At 33.7% G+C, this 24,010-nt stretch overlaps 1 protein-coding gene across 2 annotated transcripts; it reads right to left on the bottom strand.

Moving 5' to 3' along the window:
• Positions 1–3,752: 3,752 nt before the first annotated feature.
• On the bottom strand, positions 3,753–23,795 carry LOC132724453 (deoxyribodipyrimidine photo-lyase-like). 2 transcript variants are annotated; one of them, XM_060709317.1, is made up of 10 exons: positions 23,735–23,795; positions 15,857–16,298; positions 15,079–15,224; positions 14,579–14,761; positions 13,587–13,745; positions 10,174–10,372; positions 9,607–9,759; positions 6,693–6,814; positions 5,527–5,686; positions 3,753–5,173 (listed from the first exon to the last, which is right to left on the bottom strand). In XM_060709317.1, exons 2-10 carry the CDS (start codon positions 16,293–16,295, stop codon positions 5,019–5,021), a joined length of 1,716 nt encoding a protein of 571 aa, XP_060565300.1. In that variant the 5' UTR covers positions 16,296–16,298; positions 23,735–23,795; the 3' UTR covers positions 3,753–5,018. The 2 variants fall into 2 exon arrangements, with proteins under 2 accessions (XP_060565300.1, XP_060565301.1); XM_060709318.1 differs by having other exon boundaries at positions 23,714–23,742.
• Positions 23,796–24,010: the final 215 nt, after the last annotated feature.

The raw sequence follows: 24,010 nt of genomic DNA on the forward strand, positions 1-24,010 counted from the left end.
ACATGAAAGTTTTTGCATAACTACAATGATGACGAGATCATAAAAACTTGACATTTTCTTTGTATAACGACAAGCTTATAAGTGTTACAAATAATCCTCATTTCGTAATAAATCAAGGACATTCAATACGAAGATTACGCAGTCATTGTTAACTCTTCTCATTCAATGTTACATACAAATGAAAACTTAAACAAGTGGGCCATGATGGCCCTGAAATCGCACACCTGTATATATAAGGAAAATCAATGATTCCAGGGGCTGGGCCAATTTTAACCCCAGTGCCCTTAATTGAACAACAAGAGGGCCATGATGGCCCTGAGGTCGCTCACCTGTATATAGGCCCCCCAACCCCACCCCCCCCCCCCCAACGTTGCAGGGCCAATTTAACCCAAGGGATTTTATTTGCACAAACTTGGTAGACACCCATAAGAAGATGTTTCATGCTAAACATCTAAGCTCTAGCTCATTGGGCTTTTTAAAAAGAAGATTTTTTTAAAGTTTTTACTATACACATATAGTTAAAAACAATGACACCCCTGGGGCCGGGCCAGTTTTGACCCCAGGGCTTTTAATTGAACAAACTTTGTAGACACTTACTAGAAGATGTTTCATGCTTAATATCTAAACTCTAGCTATTTGGGTTTTTTCAAAGAAGATTTTTAAGTTTTTGCTATACACATATAAAGAAAATCAATGACCCCCGGGGCGGGCCAATTTTGACCCCAGGTCTTTTATTTGAACAAACTTTGTAGACACTCACTAAAAGATGGGTGTCTACCATTTTTAGCTCACCTGTCACAAAGTGAAAGGGTGAGCTTTTGTGATCGCTTTTCGTCCGGCGTCCGTCCGGCGTCCGTCCGTAAACTTTTACTTTAATTGACATCTCCTCATAAACCACTAAGCCAATTTCATCCAAACTTCACAGGAATGTTCCTTTGGTGGTCACCTTTAATAATTGTTCAAAGAATTTAATTCCATGCAGAACTCTGGTTGCCATGGCAACCGAAAGAAAAAACTTTAAATATCTTCTTGTAAAAAACCATAAGAGCTAGAGCTTAGATATTTAGCATGAAACATCTTCTAGTGAGTGTCTACCAAGTTTGTTCAAATAAAAGCCCTGGGGTCAAAATTGGCCACTTAAAAAATCTTCTTTTAAAGAACCCAAAGAGCTAGAGTTAAGATATTTAGCATGAAACATGTTCTAATGGGTGTCTACCAAGTTTGTACAAATAAAAGCCCTGGGGTCAAAATTGGCTCCGCCCCGGGGGGTCATTGATTTTCCCTATATGCATATAGTAAAAACTTAAAAAATCTTTTTTTAAAGAACTCAAAGAGTTTTACTATATACATAAAGGGAAAAATAATGACCCCCTGGGGTGGTGCCAATTTTGACCCCAGGGCTTTTATTTGAACAAACTTGGTAGACACACACTAGAAGATGTTTCATGCTTAATAGCTAAGCTCTAGCTATTTGTGTTTTTTAAAAGAAGATTTTTTAAGTTTTTACTCTATACAAATAAGGAAATCAATGACACCCCCGGGCGGGGCCAATTTTGACCCCAGGGCATTTATGTGAACAAACTTGGTAGACACTGACTTGATGATGTTTCATGTCAAATATTTAAGCTCTAGCTCTTACAGTTTTCTAAAAGAAGATATTTTAAGTTTTTTTCTTTCGGATGCCATGGCAACCAGAGTTCTGCTTGGAATTAAATTCTTTGAACAATTATTAAAGTTGACTACCAAAGGAACATTCCTGTGAAGTTTGGATGAAATTGGCTTAGTGGTTTATGAGGAGATGTCGTTTAAAGTAAAAGTTTACGGACGGCTGGACGCCGGACGAAAAGCGATCACAAAAGCTCACCATGTCACTATGTGACAGGTGAGCTAAACAAGAGGGCCATGATGGCCCTGAGGTCGCTCACCTGTATATAGGCCCCCGGAGTGGGGCCAGTTTTAACCCCAGGGCTTTTATTTAACAAACTTGGAAGACACCCATTAGAAGATGTTTCATGATGTTAAGTTTTTACTACACACATATAATGAAAAACAATGAAATTCCCGTCCACCCTCCCCCCCCCCGGCAGGGCCAATTTTAACCCAAGGGCATTTATTTGAACAAACTTGGTAGACACCCAAATGAAGATGTTTCATGCTAAACATCTAAGCTCTAGCTCATTGGGTTTTTTAAAAGAAGATTTTTTAAGTTTTTACAATACACATAATAAGTTAATACAATGACACCCCGGGAGCGGGGCCAGTTTTGACTCCAGGGCATTTATTTGAACAAACTTGGTAGACACCCAAAAGAACATGTTTCATGCTTAATATCTAAACTCTAGCTATTTGGGTTTATTCAAAGAAGACTTTTAAGTTTTTGCTATACACATATAAGGAAAATCAATAACCCCCGGGGCGGGGCCAATTTTGACCCCAGGGCTTTTATTTGAACAAACTTTGTAGACACTCACTAGAAGATGTTCCATGCTTAATATCTAAACTCTAGCTATTTGGGTTTTTTCAAAGAAGACTTTTAAGGTTTTGCTATACACATATAAGGAAAAACAATGACCCCCGGGGCGGGGCCAATTTTGACCCCAGGGCTTTTATTTGAACAAACTTGGTAGACACCTATTAGAAGATGTTTCATGCTAAATATCTTAGCTCTAGCTCTTTGAGTTCTTTAAAAGAAGATTTTTTAAGTTTTTACTATATGCATATAGGGAAAATCAATGACCCCCTGGGGCGGGGCCAATTTTGACCCCAGGGCTTTTATTTGAACAAACTTGGTAGACACCCATTAGAAGATGTTTCATGCTAAATATCTTAGCTCTAGCTCTTTGAGTTCTTTAAAAGAAGATTTTTTAAGTTTTTACTACAGTCAACAATCGTTAACTCGACATCGCTTTTCTCGATATTTCGTTATCTCGATGAAATTTTGAAAGTCCCGATTTTCTTCCTTCTTTATCTATGTTGGAAATATTTGTTTATCTCGATATTTTTATTTCGATATTTTCAGTATCTCGATGTAAAATTTCAGCCCCAACAGTTATTTTCACACTATTATCCTTTGTTTATCTCGACTACCGGTAATAGTTTTCTTTTGTCTGTTCCCTTCAGACTTGTGAAAAACACAAACCAGACGATAATTGCTCAATAGCGCGTGTCATAATGATGATCATGTTTGTAACAAGTTGAGGTGTTATTATAAAAGTTAATCTAATTAGCGTGTTGATTGACTTATGTCCAAAAATAATTGAATTTTACGTTCTTTATAAATGTTCGAATACTGTATCAATTCATTATGACTTTAAATGTAAATGAAATACAGTGAAAGTATAGAGACGTTATGGTTACAATATTGTTTCACAACATCAAAAAATCAGCGGCCGAACAACCTCGAGAAAGACCCGATAACTAACCCGGGAGGATATCCGGATCAACCACCCTGAAAACAATAATATTTTCACTGTATTGGTGTATTACTGAGTAAACCTCACTATGTGTTTTTATCACAGACACCCGTATTTCCGCTGGTAAACATCCGCTAATGTTACTTTATTAAATATTGACTAGGCTTACGAAACAAGACATGGGATATCATAGTTTATTTGACATAAGGTATGCACATGTCTTTTGTAAAAATCAGTTTTTGCCTTGTTCAAACCCTTATATGTATATGTTTATCTCGACATTTCGTTATCTCGATACTTTTTGGACGGTCCCGATGACTTCGAGATAACGAGAGTCGACTGTATATGCATATAGGGAAAATCAATAACCCCCTGGGGCGGGGCCAATTTTGACCCCAGGGCTTTTATTTGAACAAACTTGGTAGACACTCATTAGAAGATGTTTCATGCTAAATATCTTAGCTCTAGCTCTTTGAGTTCTTTAAAAGAAGATTTTTTAAGTTTTTACTATATGCATATAGGAAAAATCAATGACCCCCTGGGGCGGGGCCAATTTTGACCCCAGGGCTTTTATTTGAACAAACTTAGTAGACACTCACTAGAAGATGTTTCATGCCAAATATCTAAGCTCTAGCTCTTTGGGTTTTTTAAAAGAAGATATTTTAAGTTTTTTCTTTCGGTTGCTATGGCAACCAGAGTTCTGCATGGAATTAAATTCTTTGAACAATTTTTAAAGGTGACTACCAAGGAACATTCCTGTGAAGTTTGGATGAAATTGGCTTAGTGGTTTATGAGGAGATGTCATTTAAAGTAAAAGTTTACGGACGGACGGACAGCCGGACGCCGGACGAAAAGCGATCACAAAAGCTCACCCTGTCACTTTGTGACAGTTGAGCTAAAAAGATAAAACTAAAATAACAATGAAAACTTTTACAAAAGAATAACAGTATTACACGTGGCTCTTACACTGCAATGAGGCAGCAAAACATTTTGCTATTTACCAATGAGGAAAAGTTTCTTGACATTTGTACATGTGTATATTAAAAAAAGATATTACAATGCAAAGTATTATGGTTCTTTTTTATGAATTTATAACAACAGTAAATATATGTTGAACTAGAGATCTAACTACATTGTATATATACAAATCATGCAATAACAACAACAACAACAAATCATATATGTGTATCAAAATGACTCCAATAGCTATAAGAAAAATGACCTGAGCTTTGGTAAAGATAATCTCCAGACAGTCTAAAGATCCACATCTTGATCAGCAGTTCTAGTAACATCTTTCAGCAAAATATGAATCTTCAAATAGTTCAAACATCATGACCAATAATTTTTCAAGATACATGCAATGTTTTTTTTAATTGTTACTGACATAACACAGTTTCTCTATAAATTCAGCACAATAATTGTACTGACGATTTCAATTCTGGCTTTTGTGGCCAAAAACGGCAAAACTACAACCCTTTCAAAGTACATGTATTTGACAGCTATGTTTCCAACGAGGACAACCAGTTCACTACTACACCCTTGCACTAATTCCAGTCAAAGTCTGGATCACATGACCCACGATCTGCTTAGTGCTGATTATCTCTTTCATTTACTGATAGTCTGCCGACGGTATTTTGCCTCGTAACTGCCCACGTCAAACTTTCTCTTACACCCGTTGTAGTTCATGTACCGTATCTTACCAAACACTTCTCTCTCCTTCCAGCCCTGGTCGTGTATTCCACAGATCGACCACATGCAACCTGAAATATACGTAATATGTCAGTACAATCTGATTTGTTCATTTTTCTGTGTTGTTTTTTCCTGCCAATTCGAACACAGTTTTTGTCATAAATAACTAACAAAAATAATCATCGATTTCTCCTATATGACAGACTACTTGTCCTACATGAGTTTTAAGTCAGTGATGAGACTCAAAATGACCATTAAGACTTTATTGTTTGAGATCTGGCCTATTATACAGTTGGCAGCACAAATTTTGTAACTTTATATTTACCCTTAAACTTAAATATAGACTGCGCCAAGCAGGGCAAATCCATTATTATAATAATACAAATTCAACAGGTTAAGAGTTAATGGTTAAAGCCTGACTTACCCACATAACCATTGGGATCTCGTCCGTCCAAGTTGTATTTATCATTGAGGTATATAGCTATCTCTAGAGCTTCACTTGGACTACTTGTCCATTCAAGGATCTTCTTTGCCCAGTACATTCTCATAAACCCATGCATCTTCCCTTCATTTACCATCTGATTCTACAAGGTCAAAAACAAATCTTTAAACCCAAACCGATTTGATAAAACTACGCTAAGGAATTGATTTGTTGTAAGTTTGTTAACAACCTCGAATTTTTTAGCAACTTTCTAGGATGAGAGGATTGATAAAATGTGAAATGACATCTTTTTTGGTGTCTTAAAAATACCTTGTTTCAAATTATGTATAATATTATGGAAAAAAAACAGCCAAAAAACAACCAAAATACAACAAACTGGATACTAGAAAATACTGTGATTCTTAGTCAGTTTCAGAACACCTCAGAAGGCTTATTTCCCTTTTTTGCAAAATAAAAGGAGGATAAAATAGATAATATACCTAACTACATCTAGTGTATAATTGCAATAGAGAAGTAAAAGAATATTATTCTTACACTATTGTTTGTTGTTTTATTTTTTTCTCCAGATTTTATGCTGTTTTCAACACACTTCTGGTCATATCTTGGTGGTTAACCTGCCTAATTAGCTTTCTTGGATAATCAAACAGAAAAAAATCTTATTTCTCAGCAAGTGACTGACACATGTTTTTCGGAAGCAGCAAAGGAAGATAAAGGACCATTAGACTCAAAATGTGAGACCAATGGTTATGGACCCCTTGTGGCTGAGGGGTTGCCTTTAACATGTTTAAAGGTTGAGGCATCAGAATAGCAGCCACCACTTATATCTGCACACCTAATTGGGTTTGGATGTCTAGAGTCTGTGCATCTCTTAGCTCCAGCAGATGGGTTGGTTTTGACCACTGGTGCTGCTTTAAGTTTGTAACAACCGAGGTTAGTCAAAACCATCTTTCCTGTTTTGGTGCCCTATGGCTTAAATTGTGTTGGTGTGCCATAAAACCAAACAAACAAAATCAACGGTTATGAAGAAATTTCACTTTTTCCTAAATCAAATCTGATGTTCTCAAAATTGAACTAAGCTGGTTGACATTCCTTTACCAAATGTTACAGCCACTACAGAATGAAAGTAAAGAAATGTTAAATATTCTTACCTGTGCAGCATTCCACAGGTGATCATGAGTCTTGCCTTGTTCCAGTTTTTCCCTGCTATAAACATATTCTCTTTTATCTTTCTCATGAGCTTTCAAAGTCTGTTTAGCCCAATCATATGCTCCTGCAAATAGTGATACATGACCTTAAAGATATGCTATGCTCATCTTTGAGTAAAATATTTTTATTGCTGAAATGTATTGAAATCTGTAAAATTCTTACTGAAAATGTCTTCTATAGATTAAAGAATCTGCAAAATATCATGTATGTATGGGAATCCACCTTCCTTATTTCGAGTCTTTCTTAAACAAGAGGGCCATGATGGCCCTAGATTGCTCACCTGACCCATCAAACTCATCCAAACAATTACCTAGACAAGCATTCTGACCAAGTCTCATGACAGGTGAGTCAAAAATGTGACCACTACAGTGTTAACAAGGACTGACCATATTTGAGCAGTGTGACCTAGTTTTTTACCCAGGTGACCCATATTCAAACTTGACCTAGAAATCATCAAAACAAACTTTCAGACCAATTTCCAGGATATTTGGATCAAAACAGTAGCAACTAGAGTGTTAACAAGATTTTTCTATTTTTAGCTCCGGTGACCTAGTTTCACATGCAATTTCGAAATCATCTGAGCAATTACCTAGACAAGCATCCTGACCAAGTTTGATGATAATTGAGTCGAAAATGTGACCACTAGAATGTTAACAAGGTTTTTCCATATTTGGGCGGTGTGACCTAGTTTTTCATCCAAGATGACCCATGTTCGAACTTGACTTAGAAATCATCAAAACTAACTTTCAGACCAATTTAGTTAAATTGAGGATATTTGGATCACAACAGTAGCCACTAGAGTGTTAACAAGATTTTTCTATTTTTAGCTCCGGTGACCTAGTTTTTCATCCGAGATGACCCATGTTTGATTTGATCCCAGCAATGACCTAGACAAGTTTCCTGACCAAGTTTGATGACAATTGAGTCACAATTGTGACCACTAGAGTGCTAACAAGGTTTTTCTATTTTTAGTTCCTGTGACCTAGTTTTTCATCCGAGATGACCCATGTTCGAACTCATCCGAGCAAGAACCTAGACAAGCATCCTGATAAAGTTTGATGACACTTGTGTCAAAAAATGTGACCGCTAGAGTGTTAACAAGGTTTTACTATTTTTAGCTCTGGTGACCTACTTTTTCATCCGATATGACCCATGTTCAAACTCATCCAAGCTATCATCTAGAAAGCATCCTGATCAAGTTTGATGATGATTGAGGCAAAAATGTGACCGCTAGAGTGTTAATAAGGTTTTTCTATTTTTAGCTCCTGTGACCTAGTTTTTCATCCAGGATGACATATGTTCGAACTCATCAAAGCTATCACCTAAACAAGCATCTTGACCAAGTTTGATGATGATTGAGGCGAAATTGTGACCGATGGAGTGTTAACAAGGTTTTTCTATTTTTTAGCTCCGGTGACCTAGTTTTTCATCCGAGATGACCCATGTTCAAACTCATCCGAGCTATCACCTAGACAAGCATTCTGACCAAGTTTGATGATGATTGATGCAAAAATGTGACCGCTAGAGTGTTAACAAGGTTTTTCTATTTTTCGCTCCGGTGACCTACTTTTTTATCCGAGATAAGCCATGTTCGAACTCATCCGAGCTATCACCTAGACAAACATCCTGACCAAGTTTGATGATGATTGAGGCAAAATTGTGACCTCTAGTGTTAATAAGGTTTTTCTATTTTTAGCTCTTGTGACCTAGTTTTTCATCCGAGATGATTCATGTTCGAACTCATCCGAGCTATCAACTAGATAAGCATACTGACAAAGTTTGATGATGATTGAGGCAAAATGTGACCGCTGGAGTGTTAACAAGGTTTTTCTATTTTCAGCTCCGGTGACCTAGTTTTCCATCCGAGATGACCCATATTCGAACTCATCTGAGCTATCACCTAGACCAAGTTTGATGATGATTGATGCAAAAATGTGACCGCTAGAGTGTAAACAAGGTTTTTCTATTTTTAGCTCCAGTGACCTAGTTTTTCATCCGAGATGACCCATGTTCGAACTTAGCTGAGCTATCAACTAGATAAGCATCCTGACCAAGTTTGATGATGATTGAGGCAAAAATGCGACCGCTAGAGTGTTAACAACTAAATGAGCACGGACGACGGACAATCATCGATCCTAAAAGCTCACCCTGAGCATGCTCAGGTGAGCTAAAAACTGCCAGTTTTTTTTAATGAAACTATATATTCATAGTGTGTCCACTTACAGTGTACATAACATATCTACTTTGTGTGAAGTCAAAACATGTGTATTATATATGTACAAAAAGACTGTGTATGATATCAATATTTAAATATAAAATTTGAACATACTATATCTTTAAATTGGGAATTCTTTCCTTGAAATTGGGAAAAAAATCCATACTTTTTGACACTGGGCAAATGACCCAATATTGGCCATCAAAATGAGCCATAAAAACCTTGTCATAATAAAAGAAATCTTTTCTTTCAATTTTGCAATAAAATTAAGGTCTTTATACATAGGTAGCCTACGGGGCGTCCATGGCCGAGTGGTTAAGGTCGATGACTTTAAACCACTTGCCCCTCACCTCTGTGGGTTCGAAACAGGACAGGGACTTTGGATTCTTTCATGTGAGGAAGCTATCACGCAAGCTTATGGAACTTTGGTGTTTCTACTCAGGTGCCCGTTCATGCCTGAAATAATGCAAGGAAGGGCCCCTGAGCTCTTTCTCCACCAGTAAAGCTGGAATGTCGCCATATGACCTATACTGTGTTGGTGTGACGTAAAACCCAATCAAACAAACATACAAACATAGGTGGCTTCTTCTCGCAGGTTGTCATTGGACAAAGGTTTGACAGTTTGTAGATTTAAATCGTACCTTCTATACTATCATAGTGTTCATTGTAGTAGCAGAAGTTATCGGACAGTTCTCGTCTGATGACGGCCTCCTCTATGTAGGCATCTACCCCTTCCTTGTATTTCCCCCTGTACTGTTTCACCATGAGGACACAGCGCTGTACAGATATCTGACCTGGTGTCAAATAGTGAGTTAAAATTTGTTAAATTATGAAAAATAGAAGTAAACCAGTCAATTATAGATACATCAAGAGCATGGCATATGGTGTAAACATGTGTCTGGTAAAGTAACCACTTTTGAAAGAATGTATACAGCTTTTCATCTGGCTGGAATTGTGTCATAAAGTTATGTAATAAACAATAAGCTATAACATATCTATGACACAATAAGAAATGTTCACACAGTTAATCTAGACAAAAGCAGCATATATCAATACCTCAATCTCAGCACTATATCATGATACTGCATCATGAGGGCAATAATCACGATTCATTGATGCATTGATCATATGAGACCATCTCAAGTAGGCATGCATCTTTGTATTATAATTTTCCTCTAGTTAGCAACAATCAAACAAATATTATTTACCAAAATGTATCCATGGAGACAGGTTACTAAGTGAATTTTTGTTCGGATTATTCCTCTCACTGCCAAAATATCTCAGCCGTTCCTTACAGAATGATTCAAGCATTTTTATCCCAGCGCTGGTTCCAGGCTTTGCCCATTCTACCGGGCCCACAGTCTGGTTCACTTCAAGGCTTGCATAGGCCGAGTCCCAGTCTATTGGCTGCATTTCGAATAGGAAAATAAATCATTATTGTAAAAACAGTAAATCAAAAATTATCAAACAATATTACCAGCTATCTAAAAGAAACATAATGATAGGTAGGTGAAAAAAAATGAAGTTAAGAAAGTAAAGTTAATTTATTTATTTAGTTGGCACGCCCGGCAAACTGTCGCTCCACTTCAAAATTGTGGTGTACGGTAAAACGAGCGAACGGCATTTCCGAGATAGAGCGGAAGGCCGATTTAAACGCCTAATTGTAAGTATTGTTTATGTTTTTGTCTTGTTATTCATTTAAGTTGTATTTTTTTCGAAAAACGGAAAATGTAGTTCCGTGTAGGAATGATTTAGGCTTCCAATGATCTAAGCTGTTACAAAAAGAAAATTATATTAAGCCCGAGAGAACTTTTCTCCCTGACGAAGCGAACGATGATTTGTAGAATATTGAACTTCCCAACCATAGAAATGCCATACCCTTCGGATTTCTTGAAAAAGTGTATTAGTAAATTATCAACCCGTAATAAGAACTTGTCCTTCGTGCAAAATAAATTACTCCTGAAGGATTTCTTAAATTTGTAAATCAATATTTTTCGAAAGTAGTGGAGCGAAAGGGCAAGAGATGGAGCAAAAGGTTCGATGTTGAGCGCAAGGCGATATTAATTTGACGTATTAGGAGGAGCGTAGTCTATGATTTTTTACATATAAAAGATACCGAAGTTAATATAGACGTGATCAAGTGTTAAGACCGATATATATATACCTTTTAAAGACAGCTAAAAAAGTGTGATATCCTTTCAACGACTATAGGGTAATAAATGTAATCGCGAAGGTGTCGCCTATGGCTGCCGTGTAGATTCCAAGCGTGCATTATTTATGTTCGAAATTTGGATGAGGCCTGATCATTGAATCATACACATGTATGCATGGCATAATACAGGATGTCACTTATTCGAGGTCAATCATGATTTTTCACACGGTTATGTACATTTAAAAACGTGTGTCCGTGCAAATGCGACAAAATCGAATATTTTAGTTCTACCGCGAACAATGTTTCCGAGCAGGTACGGGTGTAACTCGATTGTTCACGCCAAAATGTTATGTTTTTCGAAAAGTTAGATATTCAAGGTGCAGATCAGAAACAAAATTATGCAATGCATGGAACACATTAAATTAAATGGGTCACTTCTACCGAGTTCAGTTCACAATAACTCTGTAATTAATAGCTCTAACGTACCTGTTCTGAGCAAAAACACAAATAAGCCACGTTTTCATGAATTTGTAAGGTGGGGAATCGCTATGAAAATGGTTGACAAGGTGTCAGTCGTTATAAGGATATAACACGTGTTCCAGTTATGTTTCAAGATACTTCCTCCCTTATTTAGCATTGTTGTTTAGTTTATTATTTTCCTCTCAAAGTGTAAATAGAAATGTTTACTTTTATAATCAAACACTGCAGTACAAATCTTGGTTTAAGAAAAAAATAAGTTAAAATAAATATCTAAGATTTTGTTTGTTTATCTATGAACAAAACAATCGTAGTAAAAAAGGCAGAGCTCAGTCGGTGTACGGACTAAAATTATCAATAATATAATAGACTTAGTTATAGGAGAAATTTCTATTTACACTTTGAGAGGAAAATAATAAACTAAACAACAATGCTAAATAAGGGAGGAAGTATCTTGAAACATAACTGGAATTATAACGACTGATACCTTGTCAACCATTTTCATAGCGATTCCCCACCTTACAAAGTCATGAAAACGTGGCTTTTTTGTGTTTTTGCTCCGAACAGGTACGTTAGAGCTATTAATTACAGAAAGTTATTGTGAACTGAACTCGGTAGAAGTGACCCATTTAATTTAATGTGTTCCATGCATTGCATAATTTTGTTTCTGATCTGCACCTTGAATATCTAACTTTTTGAAAAACATAACATTTTGGCGTGAACAATCGAGTTACACGTACCTGCTCGGAAACATTTGTTCGCGGTAGAACTAAAAATATTCGATTTTGTCGCATTTGCACGGACACACGTTTTTAAATGTACATAACCGTGTGAAAAATCATGATTGACCTCGAATAAGTGACATCCTGTATTATGCCATGCATACATGTGTATGATTCAATGATCGGGCCTCATCCAAATTTCGAACATAAATAATGCACGCTTGGAATCTACACGGCAGCCATAGGCGACACCTTCGCGATTACATTTATTACGCTATAGTCGTTGAAAGGATATCACACTTTATTAGTTGTCTTTAAAAGGTATATATATATCGGTCTTAACACTTGATCACGTCTATATTAACTTCGATATCTTTTATATGTAAAAAATCATAGACTACGCTCCTCCTAATACGTCAAATTAATATCGCCTTGCGCTCAACATCGAACCTTTTGCTCCATCTCTTGCCCTTTCGCTCCACTACTTTCGAAAAATATTGATTTACAAATTTAAGAAATCCTTCAGGAGTAATTTATTTTGCACGAAGGACAAGTTCTTATTACGGGTTGATAATTTACTAATACACTTTTTCAAGTAATTCGAAGGGTATGGCATTTCTATGGTTGGGAAGTTCAATATTCTACAAATCATCGTTCGCTTCGTCAGGGAGAAAAGTTCTCTCGGGCTTAATATAATTTTCTTTTTGTTACAGCTTAGATCATTGGAAGCCTAAATCATTCCTACACGGAACTACATTTTCCGTTTTTCGAAAAAATACAACTTAAATGAATAACAAGACAAAAACATAAACAATACTTACAATTAGGCGTTTAAATCGGCCTTCCGCTCTATCTCGGAAATGCCGTTCGCTCGTTTTACCGTACACCACAATTTTGAAGTGGAGCGACAGTTTGCCGGGCGTGGTTGGGTATGAAACTTATATAAGATTAATCTATAATCTATAGTACAAGTGGTTGAATTATTCTTCAATAAGTGCATGTGTGATTTAAAATGTTGTTTTTTCTTCATATAGGAAGAACAAAAGAGTTTCCATAAAGGTACTAACTGAAAACATAAAAATTTCCAAGTTTAAGAAATTAAAAGAACACTATAGAATTCACAATTGAAAGATATATCTTCATCGTTGTGCAATAACTGGCTAACTCTTAATTAAATTAAGAACTTAACATGTAACTGCACTAAGTTAACGATTATGTAATGTCCTTCAAATTCTATAGAAACAATAACTAGCATTGTTTCAAAACCTACCTTTGGTTCATTTTTAGGCTGAAACTTGTGTTTACAGACTGGTGGATATTCTGTGAGGAAACCGGACAACTGGTTATGTATTTTGTTACGTATTGTTCTGGCACCATACTCTAGCTTCGGTGAAGCTTCCCAACACGGTACAAGGTTGTGGGCATCAACCTGACATACATAATTATAATAAATACAGTAACTGTCATAACTTCTTGGCTAGCACATATACAACTACATGTAGTTATAATGATTTTTGACAGGATGTACATGTATGGCCCTATATAAACGATTGTTTGGAAATATAAGCCCAGCCGTTAGGCCATGTAATCAGTGTCAGGAATATTTAAATGAATTTATAATACAGCTGAGCAAATTTCACCTTTCAGAGAAAAAAGTTAAGATTTCTACATAAATTGACAGCAGCCATGTATATAAAACTGTCACAACTGTGCAGTTTACAATATATATCATTTATATGGTCGAGTGGCACTTTTGAAATTTTCCAAGTTAGTACTTAAATACATGACTGTTTTGGTACAAATTTTTATCTTGATCCAAAATTTAAAACTTTATTCCGTGCAACTGCATATGGAATTTGTATATGATGTTTTGTAAATTTCTATAAAATAATGACATGATTACATGGCATAATTAGTTTGTTGATTTAGTTGGGTTTTAACCGCCATATGAACACATCTACAGATGTTTCTAAATTCAAAATTTCATCATTTTCTTGTTTAAATGTTGAATTCTGCTAAAGCCAGTGCTAGGGGGTGTGGAGGGTAACTTGCATTTACCAGTACTCTTCGTGAACAGGCTCAAACGAGCCTGCAGCATTTTAAATTTTGTGGTGATGGACGTTCTTTAGAGATTCTGTTTTTTCCCTATTTTAAGTCGCCCTATCACAGATGAATTATTCACAATTAAGAAGCATAACACGTCCATGTTGCAATGTCAATAAATTTACAGGTTGTTTAAATAGCAGTTACTTTACAATTTACCTGGCAAACAGCAATATCCTTTGGTACAGCCTTCACAACATCATCTACCCATGCTCTTGGTACTCTAAGTGGACAGAAATCAGTGACCAGTCCACCAATAGAATGCTCCTTAACAAATGTAGGAAGAACTTCCTTGGCATGGCCTATTAGCAGATGGAAACTTATCCCAAGTTCTTTACACTCCTACAATATATAAAATATACCTTGGTTTATAATTCTCAGATGAAAAATCAAATTACACTTTATCTAAGAGTTTACTGACTGTATGTTTGTTTTGATGGTTTTAATACAATTTTAACACTTTTTTGGTCAAATCTCTGCCAACCATCCATCTGACCAGGTTTTCCGGATAACTTCCAAGTTACTGCAAATTTTCTCCTCAAGTGACAAACTACGTTCTGAATCAGTAGAGTGAGACAATTGAATTAGCTTATTTAATGTGTTTGAGAGTCACAAGATAAAATAGGAGCATAAAAAGCGTTGTAATAAGTTAGCAGTACCTTTTCAATTTCCCTTAGTCCTTCCAACATGAATGTGTAATGTCTGATGGTTGCCTCGAGGAATTTCGGAACCAGACAGAAACAAACATGAAGGGGAACCTCCAACTTCAAAGCCAATTTTTGAGCATAAAGTAATGCCCAGTTATCTGGAAATATGGAAATAATAAAATAAATTAATTTCATGTACTGTGAAGATTTGAAAACTAAACAGCACAAAAGACTCGAAAGTCATTATAAACATGTGTATCTCATATCAAAGGACACTCAACTTCTTGAATGTTATCAATAATCAGCTGGGAGGGGGGGAAGGGGGGTTTCACAGGCAAGGAAAAAGGGCTCTTCACTTAAAATGCGAAAGAAATTAAATAACATATATTTATGCCAAAGTGGAAGAAAAAACATTATGTCAATTGTATTTTAAGGGAAAACTGGGTGGGGGGGAGGAAAAAAAAACCTTTTAATAATAATTTACTCCATTTTAGGTCTCCCTACTAATCTATACATAAAAGCTATTCCTTATGTATCATCCACCTGGTTTTGTAGGGTCATAGACCAGAGACCAACATTTCTGTAACTATTATTTGTTATATGCTAAAATTAAGTTAAGCAAGCCTGTATGTAAGAGTGAACATATCAAATTCTGTTCTTTGGGTTCCTGGTTAACTTTGTTCAAATACATGTGTAATCTATAGAAATATCTAGAACTAGAAAATGAAAATTTTATAATGCTAAAAGTAGGGCAAATTAAAAAGAATACTGAAATAATGGAATGAATCACCATGCACTCTTTGATCTCTTGACATCCAGTAGACCACACCATTACTTTCATCTGGAAAATCCTGAGTCTTTGACAACACGCGTACGCGTTTCTTGTTGAATTTAAACTCTGCAACCGACCCACATACTGACATCCGCGTGTCTTTGATTTTCTCCTCAAAATCTTCAGTAGATGTTTTCTTAACTGCAGGTTCACCATTTTCCTTCAACTGGTCATCACTATCCAACTTCCTCTTCTTGTTGGCAGTGTCTTTATCACTCGACATGGTGGACATGAACCTGTTACACAACAATGGTAGAAATGTCTTTTCAAGAGTTGTAATTGAAGATTTTGTTTTCAAGTAGTGAATTATTGTTTCTTTACCCTCATATAATTCTAATTTGGGTTGGGCTAGTAGTTTTAATGTTCTCAGACGAACATTTCTTACCACTCTTATCATAACCTGTTAAAAATAAGAAAATATTGTGTAAATAAATTACTGATGCATTTTCGACAATAGTAGAAAGTTTGTTACCCTTCAGCCTGCTGGCAGAAAGAGATTTTTTTAGTGCAGATCAAGATAGCTGGCAGTCGTGGTCTGTTAGGTGAAGTGTTTGCTACTCAATCTGTACATATTTTAAATTTTCTCTAAAAGTGATAAATGGTTTTGTCCAGATTGAAAGATTGGCAAGTACATTAAAGATAATTCAGCAAGGTAAGGGTAAAAAAATTTTGGTCTAAAAATATAAATAGTAAAATGCCTGATGCCTGAAGGAAATGTTTCTTAGGATTAATAGGTCATACAATATCCTTGTAATGGCTGATGTTAACAATCATATTACATTGACAGAGGTATTTTATTATTTAGAGTTCAAATTTCAGTAAGAGAAAAGTTAAAAGCAATTATCTAAATGCATGTTAGTCTTTAGTTTTGGCTGGGAAAAACGTTACAGTTATAGTATGTCCCAGGTTTTGGTTTATACAGAATTTACTTTAATTTGGACGTGTAAGAAGCTATATTAAGCTAATAGACACACTTTCGAATCCAATCCTGGAACCAACCAGTACTGAGCAATGAGTGTAAAGTTTCTTGCTCAAAGAAACAACAGCTTGCCCCTGAAGAAACAACAACTTGCCCCTGACGAGGTATGAACACATGCTGCTACCAATTATTAGATTACTTGTCATGCCGCCACATCGAAAGTCTTTAGTTTTCAGATCATAACTGTCCAACAGGCTGGTGAAAATGCCCAATCGGGCTTATGACATAAAATACTATATTTCTAGAAAAATAATTAATATGTTTCTTTCCAACTTGTTTTGTTTATTAAGCCTTTATATTATATTAATATATGATACAAATCAAAATAAGAATATTTTGGTTATCTTTTATTTTCTTAGAATTATTTCCCTTTTTCCCATTTTTTGGAATCAAAATATTTGAAGTTTATAAAAATTATGTTGTAATGTTTAATTCTTAATTTAGAAATGTGCTTATCAACTTCATTTTGCTCTAGATTATTGCGCCAGTACCTTTATTATATATATTTAGATTAAATATTCTGTTTTTGGCATTTATATTTTGAAAATTCTTTGACACTGCCGAGATTTTTTTTGGCTTATTTTATAGCCGTTATTGGGTCATATTCCCAAATGAATAACCTTATCTACATGAAAATAGTATATTTTTTTCCCAATCCACAGGAAAAAATTCCCAATTGAAAGTTACAAAATAAAAATATTGAAAAAAAATTCTCTTATCTTTGAAAATAAGAGCTTCTTCACTCTTACAGTGCTTAAATGTTTATGATGCCATCCTGCCATTAAATCACTGGAAAATTTCAGTCATGCATTTTTTGCCCCAATTTTTAACAAAACACCACTGAAATTCCCAATTTCATTTCATGTTCCCAAAATTCTTAAAAAAATCCCTGCACTGAACATTATACTTTAAAGTTTTCTCTGAAAACTGAATGATATGCATGCTGACAGGTGTTGGCGCAATGAATAAGAGCATAAAGAAGTTTTTATTTTGTTTTACATTTTGCATATGTAACTTATTTTTTAAAGACTTCAAAAATTATGTGTTATAAAAACATGAAAAAGGGAAAATAATTCTCACAAAAGTGACAGTAGCCAATTATTTTTCTTTCTATTTTATGTCAAATATTATTCTCAATAAACAAACAAAGTTTATAAGAAATATCTGTATTACTTTTTTATAAATATGATTTTTTATGTCATAAGCCTGATCGGGCATTTTCCCCAGCCTGTTAAAGGAATATTGATAATTTTCAAACACATCATTTCTTTCACCTTAAACGGTAAAATAATGATAGAAAAATAGAAATATCATGTAACCGTGTTTTGTACTTCATTAGGTGTTATTCTCCAGAGCTACATGTATATCCGTAACATAACAGAAAACGGTGTTTAGCTAGGTTTTTTCGAAAAGGTCAATGATTTTTTTCAAAACTTGCTTTAAACAGTTAAAAATCACTTAACAGTACACATTTTTGTGTTTATGATAAAAATTTAAATAAATCTGTCTCGGTTGCCTTCAGTTTTCTTACAATCATTTTCTTTTTCCAATGTAAATGACAAGTCTACTTTAGCCCTGGCCTCAAACTGAATCAGTTTGAAACCTTTTCATTGCTCAGTGCAAAATTCTAGGGCGCAGTCTAAAACGCGGACGCCTTAAGCGGACAATATAAACATATAGGGAAAACGCTGACGATATAGACAAAGAGGAAAAAAGCGGACGATATAGATATATAGTGTAAAATGACTGAGCATAGTTAAATTCATATTAAAGGCTAATAATTGACTTTTATAAAGTAATATCTGAAAGGTGTAATTATAATAATGATTAAAAAAGACTTTAGTTAATTTATTTGTTCAAATTCTTAAATTTATGTTTTTTATTTGTTCATGTTAATTGACTTAATAACTTTTAATTAAACAGTACAAAACATGCAACAGTCACGTGCGGAAAACTGAATAAGGGCACAACAAATAAGTTTGAATATATTTGAACACTTTGCATACGCAATTCGCGGACATGATAAACAGATAGGGAAAACGCTGACAATATAGACATAGAGGAAAAAAGCGGACGATATAGATATATAGTGTAGATTGACATTTTTTTTCAAAATATACAATTTACTATGATTTGTAATTTACTTTTGTTTCTATATTGCACATTAATTGACATATTAGCCGAATCTTCTTTTGTGTACATATATAATTATGAAATAGTGGGCGAATGAGTATATTTTTGAAAATTAACGTTTACCGGTGAAAATACACGTGTTGCAAATTAACTTAAAGCATTACAATTAAGTGTGAATGACTTTGTCACATTATTAAAATTGATACTTTATACCATATTTCATCAAGTCGAAATAGAAAACGCGGACATATAGTGAAAAAGCGGACGATATAGATATAGAAGGAAAACGCTGACGAAATATAAATGTATAGAACGGGAGAATAGAAAACTGTTATAAATAAAAAAATATCTGGCTTCTACCATGTATATAATTAATTTATATCAATTAACTTTCTTTAATTCATTATATTTTTTAGTTTTATTTATATTTTATCCATAAAGTAAATAAAAGAAACTTTCTGCTATAAATACCAATCAACTAATTAAAGTATCCACGTGTCACCTGTGTATTTGACTTAATCACGCACCGACACTTGTATATTTCAAGTAATCATACATCTCACCCTTGTACAATTAATAAAGTCGCTAAAGAAAATGCGGACAATATAGACATATAGTGAAAAAGCGGACGATATAGATATAGAAGGAAAACGCTGACGAAATAAATGTATAGAACGGGAGAATAGAAAACTGTTATAAATAAAAAAATATCTGGCTTCTACCATGTATATAATTAATTTATATCAATTAACTTTCTTTAATTCATAATATTTTTTAGTTTTATTTACATTTTATCCATTAAGTAAATAAAAGAAACTTTCTGCTATAAATACCAATCAACTAATTAAAGTATCCACGTGTCACCTGTGTATTTGACTTAATCACGCACCGACACTTGTATATTTCAAGTAATCATACATCTCACCCTTGTACAATTAATAAAGTGGCTACAGAAAATGCGGACAATATAGACATATAGTGAAAAAGCGGACGATATAGATATAGAAGGAAAACGCTGACGAAATAAATGTATAGAACGGGAGAATAGAAAACTGTTATAAATAAAAAAATATCTGGCTTCTACCATGTATATAATTAATTTATATCAATTAACTTTCTTTAATTCATAATATTTTTTAGTTTTATTTACATTTTATCCATTAAGTAAATAAAAGAAACTTTCTGCTATAAATACCAATCAACTAATTAAAGTATCCACGTGTCACCTGTGTATTTGACTTAATCACGCACCGACACTTGTATATTTCAAGTAATCATACATCTCACCCTTGTACAATTAATAAAGTGGCTACAGAAAATGCGGACAATATAGACATATAGTGAAAAAGCGGACGATATAGATATAGAAGGAAAACGCTGACGAAATAAATGTATAGAACGGGAGAATAGAAAACTGTTATGAATAAAAAAATATCTGGCTTCTACCATGTATATAATTAATTTATATCAATAAACTTACTTTAATTCATAATATTTTTTAGTTTTATTTAAATTTTATCCATTAAGTAAATAAAAGAAACTTTCTGCTATAAATACCAATCAACTAATTAAAGTATCCACGTGTCACCTGTGTATTTGACTTAATCACGCACCGACACTTGTATATTTCAAGTAATCATACATCTCACCCTTGTACAATTAATAAAGTGGCTACAGAAAATGCGGACAATATAGACATATAGTGAAAAAGCGGACGATATAGATATAGAAGGAAAACGCTGACGAAATAAATGTATAGAACGGGAGAATAGAAAACTGTTATGAATAAAAAAATATCTGGCTTCTACCATGTATATAATTAATTTATATCAATAAACTTACTTTAATTCATAATATTTTTTAGTTTTATTTAAATTTTATCCATTAAGTAAATAAAAGAAACTTTCTGCTATAAATACCAATCAACTAATTAAAGTATCCACGTGTCACCTGTGTATTTGACTTAATCACGCACCGACACTTGTATATTTCAAGTAATCATACATCTCACCCTTGTACAATTAATAAAGTGGCTACAGAAAATGCGGACAATATAGACATATAGTGAAAAAGCGGACGATATAGATATAGAAGGAAAACGCTGACGAAATAAATGTATAGAACGGGAGAATAGAAAACTGTTATAAATAAAAAAATATCTGGCTTCTACCATGTATATAATTAATTTATATCAATTAACTTTCTTTAATTCATAATATTTTTTAGTTTTATTTATATTTTATCCATTAAGTAAATAAAAGAAACTTTCTGCTATAAATACCAATCAACTAATTAAAGTATCCACGTGTCACCTGTGTATTTGACTTAATCACGCACCGACACTTGTATATTTCAAGTAATCATACATCTCACCCTTGTACAATTAATAAAGTGGCTACAGAAAATGCGGACAATATAGACATATAGTGAAAAAGCGGACGATATAGATATAGAAGGAAAACGCTGACGAAATAAATGTATAGAACGGGAGAATAGAAAACTGTTATAAATAAAAAAATATCTGGCTTCTACCATGTATATAATTAATTTATATCAATTAACTTTCTTTAATTCATAATATTTTTTAGTTTTATTTATATTTTATCCATTAAGTAAATAAAAGAAACTTTCTGCTATAAATACCAATCAACTAATTAAAGTATCCACGTGTCACCTGTGTATTTGACTTAATCACGCACCGACACTTGTATATTTCAAGTAATCATACATCTCACCCTTGTACAATTAATAAAGTGGCTACAGAAAATGCGGACAATATAGACATATAGTGAAAAAGCGGACGATATAGATATAGAAGGAAAACGCTGACGAAATAAATGTATAGAACGGGAGAATAGAAAACTGTTATAAATAAAAAAATATCTCTATAAACGTGTATTACATTGTCTATTTAATATTGTTGTCTTAAGTAAGGGATTTAGTTAAAATATGTGATTGTTATATTCTTTATAGCTATATACATATATTAAGTTGTTACATTGATATTATTATTTGTATGTGTAAAATAAATTCATGTACCGAATGTGTTATATTGCTTAAATAAAATTGCAATGAAGTTCATCCTTTATCTTCGTTTTTATTACTGCACAATATTACTATACACTATCATTATCTATTTTATTATAATTTTATCTCACACATCATTCTACACTATATCTATAGCGCCCGCTTTTTTCCTCTATATCTATATCGTCCGCTTTTTCTCTATATATTTATATTGTCTGCAAAATATGGCAAAGAGCGGACAGGTTCAATTAGGTAGCATGTTGTTGACACTTAATTGTCGTTAATTTGCAACACGTGTCCGTCACAACAGTATACGTGCATGCCTTTTTCTTTTTATCAACGACCATTAAACTTTAAAATTACCTTAAAAACATGAATTTATAAATAAGCGTGTTTTTGTCCAAAAATCATTGTACAAATGTGAATGAAAGCTTTTATCCTTATTTTTTTTAATGTGGTCAATTTAGTATCATTCGTAATTTGAAAAAAATATATTATCTTATTTGCCATTAAGTTTTACGTATATGAATATATTATTCTATTATACAGCATTTCTATAAAGTTCATCGATTCCCACCTCATCATACTTAAGTCTACTCTAAATTTCTATATCGTCCGCTTTTTTCCTCTATATCTATATCGTCAGCGTTTTCCCTATATATCTATATTGTCCGCAAAATGCGTATCATGTTATCTCTAGCTAAGTGCCGACACGATTAATCAGTAGCGTGTTGTTCACACTTATGTAATTACCGTTAATTTGCAGCACGCTTCTGCTTATATTGTATCAATAAAAAAACAACAGCCTGTCATTACTTATTTATATCAATAATTTATGATTAAAAATTACTCTTACAAACTTTTGATTTTGAAAAATCAAGGCTTTTTTTTTTTGCGAACAAAAATTTTGTCCGCCTACTGCACATAAAGACAGACAAAAACAATGCCAAAATGAAATACATATCCTTAATTACATATCAGCTGTTGCCAATTTAGTACCATCATTGTAATTCTAAAGACATTCATTTGATCCATTTGTTTCATATATTAGTTTTCAATATTTAGAAATTCCGAAAATGTGTCATATAAATATAATATAAAATTCATTGACATTCAATCATAAATTACTTTAATATTTCTCCCAATTTTCTAATTTATTATATTTTTTTATATATTAAAGTATAAATCCAATTACACATCATTTTTATAAACTTCATCAATGCCCAAAATCATCACCAATTAGTCTACACTATATATCTATATCGTCCGCTTTTTTCCTCTTTGTCTATATTGTCAGCGTTTTCCCTATATGTTTATATTGTCCGCTTAAGGCGTCCGCGTTTTAGACAGGCCCAAAATTCTATAATAATAAACAACAAAATATTTCAATTATAATCACAGGAACCATTTAAGACTAGTAATATTTTTATTTAACAATTTAGGTGTTAAATAAGAAAAACTTCCACTAGATCTTTATTATAACAAAGAATAAAATTTATCCGAAATTTGATATATCCGAAAATAATCACTGTTGATTACATAACACCACATGTGAGAAATCTCAACAAGCTGCACAGTAATTATTAATGATAGATTCAACCTCATAATTTTATGTCTGACATTATGCTTTACAGTATTATGACAATGCTTTGATCATTAGTTACAAGCAAAATTACATTTAGCGCAAAAAATCTTACAGAACAGCTTTTCTGATGACTTAAAAAATTTACGCTCGCCGTTTTGTCATAGGACACTAAATTGAACGCTGCTAAAAGTCACATATCCTGACGAAAAATTAGTCTGGATTACCTGCCCTTTTCTCTTCGTTTAATAGTACGACAGGAACCAGACTAATGCAGTGTGTTCACTTATTAAAGCATATAACATTTTATGTTATATAGAATTGTTTTAAACTTCACAAAATGACTGAAAGTGAAATACATGTAATCTACTCGACATCACTAATTCCGCGT

Source organism: Ruditapes philippinarum, unplaced genomic scaffold (assembly GCF_026571515.1).
Source record: "Ruditapes philippinarum isolate M1 unplaced genomic scaffold, ASM2657151v2 ctg176_1_1_1_1, whole genome shotgun sequence".
Classification (NCBI taxonomy): domain Eukaryota; kingdom Metazoa; phylum Mollusca; class Bivalvia; order Venerida; family Veneridae; genus Ruditapes; species Ruditapes philippinarum.